At 30.7% G+C, this 13,110-nt stretch overlaps 2 protein-coding genes across 2 annotated transcripts in view; both read right to left on the reverse strand.

Moving 5' to 3' along the window:
- Positions 1–13,110, reverse strand: part of LOC145329626 (uncharacterized) — a 264,384-nt gene that overhangs the window by 94,785 nt on the left and 156,489 nt on the right. The window lies entirely within an intron of this gene.
- On the reverse strand, positions 2,163–11,888 carry LOC145330342 (uncharacterized). Its single transcript, XM_080174976.1, has 3 exons — positions 11,767–11,888; positions 3,685–4,173; positions 2,163–2,972 (listed from the first exon to the last, which is right to left on the reverse strand). Exons 2-3 carry the CDS (start codon positions 3,934–3,936, stop codon positions 2,163–2,165), a joined length of 1,062 nt encoding a protein of 353 aa, XP_080031102.1. The 5' UTR covers positions 3,937–4,173; positions 11,767–11,888.

Consider the following 13,110-nt stretch of genomic DNA (forward strand, 5'->3'; position numbering starts at 1 on the left):
AAGCACATACAAATATACTTTTACTGTCTTAGTTTTACATTTTTCAAAAGAATTGTCCCGATCTTGGAAAGGATGTTACAATTAAGCAGTTGGTCAAATACGTTCCTTCATTTTGTGTACAAAATAAATTGTGCTTTTTGATTTGTATTATTTTTGACTTTAAGTAAATTATCAAAAAATTATATTAAAATGTGTGCTTTTTAAACTTACCAGCAAATAACTTCTAACAGTTATCTAAGCCTTTTAATACTCATTAATGCTTCAAATAACAGTTTTCACTCATTGATAAGCAAACAAATTTCACCTAATTTTAATTTTAAACAATTGAAAATATGATTTTTTAACTAAATAACATTATGTTTATCCCTTGAAGACCAGTGAATTACTGACTAAAATTTCACACTTGATGGATACAAATATTCAGAGTGGGGTTCATTATAATCATAACATTATTAAATATTTACTACCTATACAATGAAACAAGACGCTTCCCTGCAACAAACTTGTATCCTTGCTGTATCCACAAAATGCATTCAATTCGTTATTGTAGATAGTAAAATTAAAATTTATCCAGCCATTTCAAATTACACTAAAAATTGCATTGAGTGATTGTCAAAGTTGTCATTTAAGAAATTATAATAAACATATTATAGATTATATTATCATTATCAATATAAAAAAATTGGCTTCGCGTTGAGTTGCTAGTTAAAAAGTTGCAAATTTCATTTTTTTTTAAGTCTTCTGGAAAATCATCAAAAGATCATTTGTAACTAAAATTGAATATCTGTATGCTGTAAAATTGCCACATTATCAAAAAACTAAAATTTATCGCGTGGCAGTCATTATTGTTGCAGATTATAATGTTCACAAAATTCAGCGATGTTTCAATAAAACTACCAAAGGAAATTCGATTAAAAAATTATGTTAAAATCATCCTATCCATGTCAAACCTTGCAGGTAAATTCCTGTGACATTACTTTTGAAATACCATCCACTATAATTGTTATCTAAGTTTTATCTAAGTAATTGTAAATAAAATTGGATCAAAGTACCTGGAACGTCCAAGCTTTTTATTGTAAATGTTTGAGGGGGGATAATCTAATGTATTTTTGAAAATTTTAATAAGGGGTTTAAAGTTTAAGAAGGGTTGGTGTAATTTACCCCATCTTTGAATGACTATGCAAAGCACAACAATTTTAAAGATATAAAAATAAGTAATATTTATCCTTTCCAAAAAAGCTATCTTTGATTCGCATAAAACAAATTATGTTTGTGATCATCTAAAAACTTGACAATGACCTTCCCATGAACGAACAAACATGAAAAATATGGTTTTTAAAATTAATTGTTTGCAATGAAAATTAATAATTATCTCTCATATGTTTTCATACAATACTGGAAATATTGCTATTTAGCCAACATGGTTTAAAATTGGTGTAGTTAGTTAATCAAATAAGATTATGGTAAATAATAAGAAATGAAGACCAAATTTAAAGAAAGCATGATTTTCTACTGTGTAGTTTTCGAATTTGTTAGTGATAAAGGGGAAATTGGACTGTAAATGAATTAGTAACCAAAGTTGGCTCAAAAAATAAGCCACATTTTATGCATTTTAATTGGTTGGTTCCGAACTAGAAGTAATCAAACTTTTCATTCTATAAAAAGGTTAACTTTTATATTCATCATTTTGGGTATCAATTTATCATATATTGTCTTATCCCTTATGGTCCCTGGAATTTATTGAAAACAAAAAAGTAACTTCTTTATATAATACTTAGGTTGTAAATATTATTAACTTTATGAAAAGTTTAAGGCAAAATAGTTTTTAAATGAATCGTAGTTGCTTGTTAAAACGCTGCATCGTACATGAAAATGATTTAAATTAAAAAATCTAACTTTAAATCTAAAATTTTGTTCTAAAAAGAAGTTGATTGTATAAAAACCAATGAACCAATAAAATCAGATTGTTAACATTTATTGTTGTTTATGCTCTAATTCAATGTTTATTTTGTTTCTAATACTAAATATATTTTTAAAACATTTCAAATTTTGAGAGAAAGAAGTTTAAAGACAGTTATTTTGGAATTAGCGTGTTCGCTTTTTATATCAATAATTATATTCTTTAACACCTTAATAACCAAACCTTTGTCCGTAAGACTTTGTCATATATCTAAATAAATTTCCTGAGCAATATTCTGATATGTAGTTTCATCCAACGAGGTCGGAGGGATTGAAGACACTTCTGGTGGAGAAACTGGGGACGTTGGGTGCGTCGTGTGGCCGCTGGCCTGCCCGGCACTGCTGCTGGCAGACGAGCCCTGGCGTGTTGGAGGCGGTGGGGAGCATGCCAACATTGTAGATGTTAAAGGATCTTGGCGGCGGCGGCTATTACGCTGTAACGGCGGAGATGGAATATCTAACGGTAAATTTGAGGCTGACGTCACAATTGCTGTTGAGGACGGTGGTGGCGGGAGTGGGGGAGGTGCCAGCGGCGGAGATGGGGGCCCAAGCACCAACGGCGGCGATTCTGACATTGAGGGTGAGGTTGAGTAATCACTGGTGGGTAAAGACTGGGTGGCGGTTGATGGCTTAATTAGGTTAGGTTGGGTGTAAACAGGGTTGTGCTGAGTGTAGGAAGGGGATTGGGGCTGTTCAGGTATAAGTTGGTACTGCGTGTGCCGTGACGGGTTGTTCCAGGCACTTGTGGGTAAGAGGTCAGGTAATGGAGCCGCCCGACTGCTAGCCGACACCAGTGGCTGCGATGAATAGACTTTATGACTGCTTGAATATGTTATGGCGTTGATTGTGTTTAATGACCGGGCCCTAGAACGTGCCCGATGCTTGTGGCGGTAGACGCGCGGCCGGGCAGGAAGACGAGTACCTCCGTGGATGCTTTGTGCCTGCAGCCGACGGTGTAGATCCTCGAGAAGCTCCGCTCCGCTGGTTGGATAATGGGGAACCGCATTGCTTGGCTGAATAGATTGAAATGAATTAAATAGTAGGGTGGGTCGATTTTGGAATTTCACATTAATAGACATTGGCAAGGGTTACTGGGCCAATATAAAACCCTGTGAAACTTTAAAAAGTTTTTTTAATCCAAAAACAACGGGCGCGCGGGGGTATAAAATGTGCCCGCCCCCTTATAAAACCAAAAATTGTAATTCATTCAAACACAGGCATGTTGCATTGAAATGCTGATTACAGATCTGAAAACCGCTTTAAAAAATATTGATTCAGTCTGAAATGATTTTCAAATAACCTACCAAAATCCTATTATAAAGAGATCCTATTCGAACTAGTGGCATTATTTTTCAAACCGGATTTCAGATTCATAATTAGCATTTCAATGCGGTCATTTTGATATGCAACATGCCTGTGTTTGAAGGAATTTAAATTTTTGGTTTTATAAAGGGTGGGCACTTTTTATACCCCCCGCGCGCCGTCAGCCATAAAAGCCAAGTCACTTTTGAAACTTGAATGGGGCTTATCATACATATATATGACTTCCACAACTTATGATAACAGTAAAATCTATAAAAATGGTGAAATGAACCCACCCTATTAAATAGATAATAACTTATGCAAAAGAAAATATAAATTTACTACAATCTCCATAATAATGGCCAAATATATTTGTAGAGCGGAACGTAAATAATCAAAAAAATTAATTTCACTTCAATAAACCTGTGACTGTGAGCTACCAAGGGTATGATGTGACGTAGTCGGCGGTATTACGGCGGTATGATGACTTACGGCGGGAACACGCCATTCAGGCGAGGTTTCCGGTGTATTATGACGTGTCAGATATTGGGGAGTAGTTGGAGGGGCCACGCCCTCGCCCCATCGCGGCGGTAAACCTGGCGGGCTGACCGTCCGGCGTTTTATCTTTTTTGAAGATTTACTACTGGTAGAGTAGTTATCACGATGTTCCACCATAGTTAAATATTTGAGAAAAATATAATTCTATGTATAATCATTTATTATAAAAATAAATCACTTTATTATAACTGTAAGAATATAATCTTTATTAAGACCATAATTTGTAATATCATTAAGAGGAAAGGGTAACACTAACAACAAAGCATTTTACTAATTATGTTATCATGTTAATGATACTTTTTATCACATAATCAATTTTATTTTGGAGGGTATGTTAATGATCATTTTCTATATCTGTTAATAAAAAGTCATCTATAAAAATTGTGTCTCCTAATGTAAAATATAATTTATTTGTCTAAACACAATGTTCTATTTTTTAAATATAGGTAACCAATTATTGCTGTTATCTTAACAAAGTTGCCCTAATATTAAATAAACACTCAGCTGCAAGGTTGAGCGTGCAAAAAAAAGAAAAATTATGTCCAGATAAAAAAATCTGCCAAGGAATGTGCGACTGTGTCCATAAAAAACAGCATTATTTTCACTAGGAATGTTTGTAGTGCAACTTTTATATAGTCAACTTAGAAATGTTCGTAAATAATAAATATGATTCTCCGTCACTTAAAGATTGCCAAAAACTACAAAGAAGAAAACGAACAAAATGATGTAAACGTAAACCCTTATCTTATTTAATTGCTAATATATATTATATTATATGTTTTGAATGAGATTTTTGAGATTTTTGAGATTTTTGCACTAAAAATGTTAGATAGAAATGGAAGGAAGCAAATCACAATGGAATAAAATGCTTTAAAATGGAAATTATTTTAGTAGTAGTAGGACAGGATTAATTTTATCTATATATATATATTATATCTTGATTTTGATGATGATGACCTTTCAGATGCTCCTGTTGGTGGTGATGGTGAGCCAAATGTTATCTAAGTACATGACCATTACAACAACTTGTCTATTAACCTATGTACCATTTTTTGTAGTCATAGCAGCCTCCAATGGAGCCTTCCAACAAGAAATATAACCATCTTCTAAAAACTACAGTATTCACCTTATGAATTGAAGTAAATAAAATTGCAATTCTTTTCTTTTTTAATAATGCTGGGCTGGAGGATGCTATGGATCATAGTTTAATATATAAGTTGTCGTCTTGGACATGCACTTTGATAACATTTGGCTCACCATCACCACCAATAGGGGCATCTTAAAGGTCATCATCCTCAAAATCAAGATTTTAAAATAGATTTTTTCAACACACCAAAAAACATTTTTGTATAATTTTTAGGGTAATTTTTATCTTTAACATGTATTTAGGTTCATCCATAAGACTGGGGGTCAGCAGCTGTCCTCTGAAGTGATAGGGATAGAATTTATTTTTTTCAAACATTTCTTATTTAGAAAAATCATTAATTTCTACCTTATACTATATTTCATAATAATTAATGCATAAATCCCTTAAAAATTATTATTTTATCATAATCAATCTTTAAAAGAGGAGAAAAGTGCCAAAAAAAACTTTTTTTGCTTTGTTTTGGATTTGCATAATATGTTTGTTCACCAGTATTTCCCCCAAATGCTGTTTTTGAGATCTTGTGCTTTATTGGTGCTGATTAATTAAAAAATAACAGTGGAATTTTGTAACCAAAAGAGGCATCTACATTTCATAATTATTGTAAAATCATCCTAAATGAATAATAAAGCTGCTATTTTGAAAATTCAGATTTGCATAATATGTTTGTTCGGGGTTTAGATGCTGTATTTATATCAATTTGTGAGTATTCGAACTCAGAACAGAGGGACATAATTTAATTTAAAGTATAGCTGCGCTCTTTAAGATCTTTGATCTGTAAAAAAAAGTAAGAGCTTCTAGTAATGGAAATGTAGAAATAGAAATATTCAAACAATCTCGAAAAAAATGGGTATTTCTAAATGTATTTAACTTTAAGAATCTTAACATAATTTATATAATTTTTATGAAAAAGATAAAATATAATTATATATATTAAGTAATCTTTAAAATTCGCGGCTGTTCTGTTCATCAATAAATATCTGTATTGTACGAACACAGGAGTGTAATATATGACATAGAAATTGATTATTAAGGCCTATTTGCATATTTCTTTATATTACACAGGTATTGGTTTTATTCAGCAAAAACGTTCTAAAACTATACTTGTGACAAGAACGTCCGTGCAGAATGGGGGGGGGGGGAGGAAAGTCGACACTCCCATAGAAATTGTGAATTCCTTCTTTCCCCCTTTTTTCCTCCTGGGAAACCTGTGAACGCTTATGTTCCAATTTTTATATTTTAATTTACAAGTCCTACAGTTTTTTAAATACTTATTATTACGGGATTTTTTTCTTTTTAAAATTAGCTGGTATGACCCAAAGCAGTAATGCATTTTCTAAGACCATACCGCTCAAGGACAGTGTCCAAGATATTTGGAAAAATATACATAGAACAATTCATAAAGATTTTATCATAAAAAGTAAAGAATATTTAATTATCATTTCGTTCAAACGAGCCAAGAATGGTTAAAAATTCACAAGTCATTTATACTTTATTGGTTAGTTACATTTATAACTATACTTGGTGAATAAATATTGAATATGATATTTTAGAATGTTTGTCCATGTCTTTGATATTGCTGAAGAAAATGATCAAGATTAAATTTCAATAATGATGAATTTTTACATTTTTTAAAGGATTACTTAGAAATTTGAATTTTAGCCGACAAAACGGAAAAAAATTATGCTAATTAAACTTTATGCAAGGAAAAAATTACCAAAAAGTATAAATACATAATTGTAAATGCTTCTTAGAGTCTTATAAGTCAACTTGACTATCGAAACATATAAATATAAATTGGTCAAAATGTTGTAAGATAATCATAATGCGTTTTCTAACTAGTTATATTTATTCGAAAAAGTTTTAATCCATGTTAATTAAATTCATTTTCTTGCTTTATAATAAGAGGTATTTTCTTAGTGTACATTTTATATTTGGTCAGAGTTCAGACAATAGACAATAAATCATTCTTACCATATGTGTAAAATTCTGCCTTTTATAGATGGGAAATATTGGGAAAATGGGACAGAAATAATACTGACTTCAAAAGTTTTAAATTAAAATCATTTAAATATAAAAAAAAATTACGTTAAATGTCATTTGTAGTATTTATTTGCTATCCTAAATATAAGAATAAATTAATCTATTTTTAAAGATTTTATTACCTATCTAAAAAAAAATGCAATATACATTAAATCACCCAAGGAAAAGATTTGTGAAAAAAGGAATTTATTTTTTGCTTTGATTTTTAATTTATCTACGGTTTTAAAATCATTATTTGTCGTGTTCTATATTTTTTCTTACGAATATTTATCTAGAACTTTTTAGAGACATCTTGTGGGGTAAAGCAGGGAGGAAGGTAGGGAAAAAGGCGCTTGATTAATTCAAATCCGTTTATTCTAGAAAAAATTACCAACATAAAGCAATATTCAATATTAAAAATGTACACACTTTGGGGGAATATTTTAAAATTTGTTACCCCATCCCTGCACCCCAGGAGGTAAGAATTCTAGTCTATAATTTACTAAAGCGTTAAAAATCAAAAATAAAAGAGTAAAATATTAAAAAGAAGAGCGCTTAGTTTGAAAAGTCAACTCAAAATATTTTAGGACATTTTTGACATTTTATAAAATACATTTTCAAGGGATGTTTACTTTAATATTTACTGGTGGCTTCGCCTATAGCATCTTGTGAGATTTAAGAAGCAAGATTGTAGACTGTAGATTTAGATTTTAATAAATTCAAGATTACAATGATGTTTTTTTACTCGATAGGTATAAAAATTATTTTACAGCTAACAATGTAACATCTAAAATTAGACATTTCTTTTTTCGCCTTTTCTGTAGTTACGTAAAAAATGTCCTATTCACTTTGATCTAAAAAATATGAAATCGTGGCTTTTCTAAAACGAAGGGTTGTCAGTTGTAAACAAGTCTGAGAAATTTTAAAGTATTAAATTCAAATTTCTTTTGTAAAAATTGTCTATGGTTATTAAACTTTAAGTCATAGGTACATTTTAAATAAAATTTTGACTTAGTGAACAACTGTATTTTAGAGGATTTTTTTGTGATTTATTCACTATGCAAACCATAGTGTAGCATCAAATAAAAATGCGGGAAAAGGAGTAAGGGGAAAAGGATATAAGGGAAAGAAAACGTTTAGGACAATTTTCTTAGTATGGCCACTTTTACATTAGGATGGGTCTGTTTACGGTTTAAAAAGAGCTTTTAAGGAGAAAAAAATCTGGCATTTAGATTATAGATTCAATAATAAGGGTGCGGGAAGACATTGCCCCCCCAAAACAAACGCTACTTAATTGATCACAACTAAAACTTTTTTTATAAATTCCATTTCATAAAATGGTTAGTTGTCTCATGTATGTTAATTAACTAAATATAATAAATTTTTAGTGATCAGACATTGATCTTAAATGGTTTTATAGACATTGTCCACAGCAATGAAAATAAATACCATGGATTAAGGCCTTTTATGTAACCGTAGTCAACAGTCTCTAAGCCATTACAAAAAGTATATTTTACGTATTTCTGCTAAAAATGTAATAGTAGACAAATATTTAATCTATGTTAAGAAAATAGGACCAACCTAATAAGGACATTCAAGAAAAGCGAAAGAGAGGAAAAAATATTCTGAAAACAAAATATATTTATTTTGAATAATGTCATTTTATAAGTAACTAGATTTCTTCTTTTATAACTTAATTTATATTTCTGCATATTTAATTTTTCTATATATTTTAGTAAAATGTTAATGTTCTATATTAATCTTTGATGGATTTTGTCATCTTAGTTGCAAAACAAATTCTGGTGAAAAATTTCTATTTTGTAGATTTAAATTGGGAGTATTTTTATCCATGGATCTTAAGGGATATAACATGACCGATAATTTAATGTACATTTCCAATGATGAAATAAAAAATTATTCCTTGTGTAAATTACAATAAGACTTTGAAACGTTTGGTTACTCAACTTAATGAACCAAACAATCATAATTCAATTATAGTCCCCAAAGTTGTTGAGCCAACGAATAAGAAAATAATATTATAAAACATTTGGTACTAGTGCAATAGACAGCCCAATGTCCCCTCTCTCTCTTACTTTCCTTCAACAAATTTAAGCCACAAAAGGCAGAAAATAGTTAGATTAAGATTTTAAAATACCTGTCCCTGCCCCTAGAGACGCAGAGGTCAGAAGAAAAAAAAGAGAATGCAGATAAGGATAAATATAAACAACACTGGGCTAGATGCGAAAATAACATTTTACATTTTATTCAAGAAAATTTATTTTGTGAATTTAAGAATTAACTTAACATGAATCAAAATGAATAGTGGCAAGTATTGTCATTCAATCACAAAATGCTATTTTATCAAGCAATTTTTGAATTTTAGAATATTATAAACTGGCCAATAAATAAGAAAACTGTAATGAAGTTATGCTTTAGCAATGCAATAATACTATGCATTTCTTTTACACAGTTATTTGACAATTCCTGTAAAACCCATAGAACACATCGCTTTCTTTCAAGTGATTGAACCGTTTTAATTTCAGTGGAAATAATAATTAAAATTATCAAATATTCTAAACAACTTTATATTTTCCAATAAAAAGGCTCCAACTGCAAAATTTGGAGATAGAAATAGGCGAAAAATGTAGAGTTTTTAATAGATGCATAAATAAAAACAAAATACAAAAAAATATTATATTATATTCCTGAGTGGTCCATCTGACCCCAAGATTCGTCAAACTTAAAAATGGATTCCATAGCAGACAAGCATCTTTGGTCTTTTTCTGGTTTTTAAACAAACGACGACGTTTTTTACATAAGCTAACTTTATTCTAAGGAATTCAACTATTCATAATTATCTTATTATAGGTTTTGTCATGTTCTTCAAACAATACTAGGAAATAAATATTTACACTATATAATTCTTCCAAGAAAAGCTTTATCTTAAGAAATGCGAGTATTTATAGCGGACTCCTTATGCGAACGAAATGAAAAAAAATTATGCCCTTTCCTACCAAAATATGTACACAATTTCAACCAATGAAATGTCTGGAATGTACCTCAACTGTTCTCCTATTGGCGGATTTAGAGAGTATGTCTCTAGATTAACTTTATTTATATATCCGATAGATGGATAGATAGATGGAAAGACCTACATAGTGTTGATTTAATTTAAAACTTTGCACAAAATTTTAAACGGCTTAAAATTTTCTGTTTTCACAAATTGATTTTAAATTGTATTATTTTACAGCAAAACAACATGGAAAAAGGGAAAGGGACGTCCAAGCTTTTTATTTTGAGAAGTTTCAAAGGTTTGAGGGGGAGTAAACACCCTTCGACGTCTATGATAAAAAAAATATAATAAATCATCTTACACCTATCTTCCATAATAAACCTATAGCAGAAAAAGAATGTGGTTGTAGATTTTTTTTTGTAAAAAATACAGTTTAATATTTTATTTTACCCAATTATCTTTATTTCTCTAAACTGTTCTATTTATTCAGAATTACATTTTTGAAACTTACTTTTCTATGCATTTTGTACAAGTGAAGTTTTAAAATATAAGGAAGTATACAAAATATTTTTTCAAAATTCGCGAAACCTCTAAAAAAATTTATTAGAAACAAAATTCAGTTTTAATAATTAAAATTTTAACTTTTAATTAAAGACTAACCCTTGATTTTAAACATATATTAAATGCAACTTTCCAATGAAAACTTTAAAAAAAATTTAGGACAGAAATTATGGAAAAGAAAAGTAATTATTTTTCCTGGAAACAATTAAGTTTTGCACACTAAGATCAACACAACTGCATTTTACTAAAATCTTAGAAAATATAACTTTTAGGATGCAGATATTAATTTTATAAGTCATTCTTGAATAATAACTTTCTATTTCTAATGCCCGACTTAAAGACGGACGTGGTTTTAAGTTAGAAGCTGTGCTACAATAACAAACAAGGAAAACAGTGTGCATATGTACCAAAGAACTAAGATATAAACATATCTAAAAAAAACCATACAGCCCTTATTGAATAACTTAAAAGTACTTTCTGGCCAGAGGGATTCTCTACAAGAAAGTTAATATGCCTAACTCATACAGCAGTGTTAGGAATATAAGCTCGTTTGACAGGTAAATTTTAAAAGCTTAAGTATCTTAAATAGCAGCAGCTATGTAAAAAAATCGAATTCCTTTATTTGTGGGACAGAGCAAGCTTTAGAGTAGCTCAGTAACTCCAAAGTTATTGTACAAATAAGTAAATTATTGTAAAGTAATACAAAGTAAGTACTCACAATACTATAAACTTAAACAATAGATAAAAACAACAAATATTTTACTCTTTCTTTACAAATATAAAAATAATATTATGTTTTATAAATGAATTTTTAAATATTTAAATTTTTAAAGCTATTAGGGAATATTACAAAATTATAGAACTCAAGACATCGTTTAAAGCAACGTATTGATGTGATTCTTTTAAAAGCAAAAGATTTAAGTGGTGACTGGTAAAATTTTAAACCTCTAAGGAAGCTTGAAAGATTTCATTGGGTTGCTTTATCCTATTTTTTACTGTTTACATTTTATGTTTGCAATTTCGCGTTAATACTACTTTTGGATGAAGCCATTCTTGTTTTCCGCATAAATTCTCTTTATAGCAAATAATATGCAAAAATGCAAGGAATATCGAAAAACAATCCTTGCAAAAAAAACTATTCTCATATTAAGAAAAACTTTATTTCACGTGTATTTTATTTTAGTTTGAATATAGATGACTTTTAAACCTTTGAGTGCGAAAAATTATTTTATATTCACTTTTGATAATATCTTTATTTTCACTTATTTCTAAATTTAACAATTCTTTTATGTCATTTTTATAACTTTTTCACCCAAAGCCCGTTAAAATCTGACTGTTTCCGTCTAAGTCAAAAATGTTAACTCACACACACCCACAAACACATTACACTTGCTTCAACCCCCCTCCCCCCCTCCTCCACCAATGCTCTCACTTAATCCCACCCCCTTGTAAAACCTCGTAAAATCACTTTTCACTAACGGCCAAGATAAGCGCATTTTCGGCTTGCATGATTTTTAAAACTATCCTTCCTTTTCTCATTACTTTTCTTCCTCTTAGACCCAAAATGCAAGTGAAATGAGAATTATTTGAACATGGCTATCGCTTTTTTTTTATGAAATAGAATAAGATAAAATGAGTCTGTCTGTTTGTAGGTTTGTTCATATGTCTGTCTGTAGGTTTGTTTATCTGTCTATCTGTCTGTCTATCTGTCTGTCTATCTGTCTGTCTATCTGTCTGTCTATCTGTCTGTCTATCTGTCTGTCTATCTGTCTGTCTATCTGTCTGTCTATCTGTCTGTCTATCTGTCTGTCTATCTGTCTGTCTATCTGTCTGTCTATCTGTCTGTCTGTTTGTAGGTTTGTCTGTCTGTCTGTTCGTAAGTTTGTCTGTCTGTTTGTAAGTTTGTCTGTCTGTTTGTAGGTTTGTCCACATGTATGTCTGTTTGTAGGTTTGTCTATCTGTCTGTCTGTAGTTTTGTTTATCTGCCTGTAGGTTTGTCCATATGTATGTCTGTTTGTAGGTTTGTCAACAGTCTGTCTGTTTGCAGTTTTGTTTATCTGTCAGAAGGTTTGTTTGTCTGTCTGTTTGTAGGTCTGCCTATCTGTCTGTCTACTTGTAAGTTTTTCCATCTGTCTTTCTGTTTGTAGGTATGTCTATCTGTCTGTCTGTTACTAAGATTGTTTGTCTGTTTGTAGGTTTATCTAACTGTCAAACACACTATTTAAGAGAAGTAAATATAGACAGAACAACAGACATTGTATTATTAATCACTTAAACCTGTCATTTGTAAGTAATAAGCTAAAATGGATTTAAATCTGACTTGCAGGGGCGTCATAGCTTTTTATTTTGGGGGGGGGGGTAAAATTTTTTAAGGGGGGGGTAATTCGGTTTTGGGGGGGTAAAATGGCGCGCGAAGCGCGCCGCAAATTTTTTTTACCCCCCCCAAAATTTTTACCCCGGGGGTAAAATTTGCTTGGGGGGGGTAATTACCCCCCCTGAAATCTGTTGGCAGGGGTAAAATTTGTTTCCCCCCCCCAAAATTTACCCCCGG

This window comes from Acartia tonsa, chromosome 10 (assembly GCF_053477335.1).
Source record: "Acartia tonsa isolate MP-2025a chromosome 10, ASM5347733v1, whole genome shotgun sequence".
Taxonomy (NCBI): Eukaryota; Metazoa; Arthropoda; class Copepoda; order Calanoida; family Acartiidae; genus Acartia; species Acartia tonsa.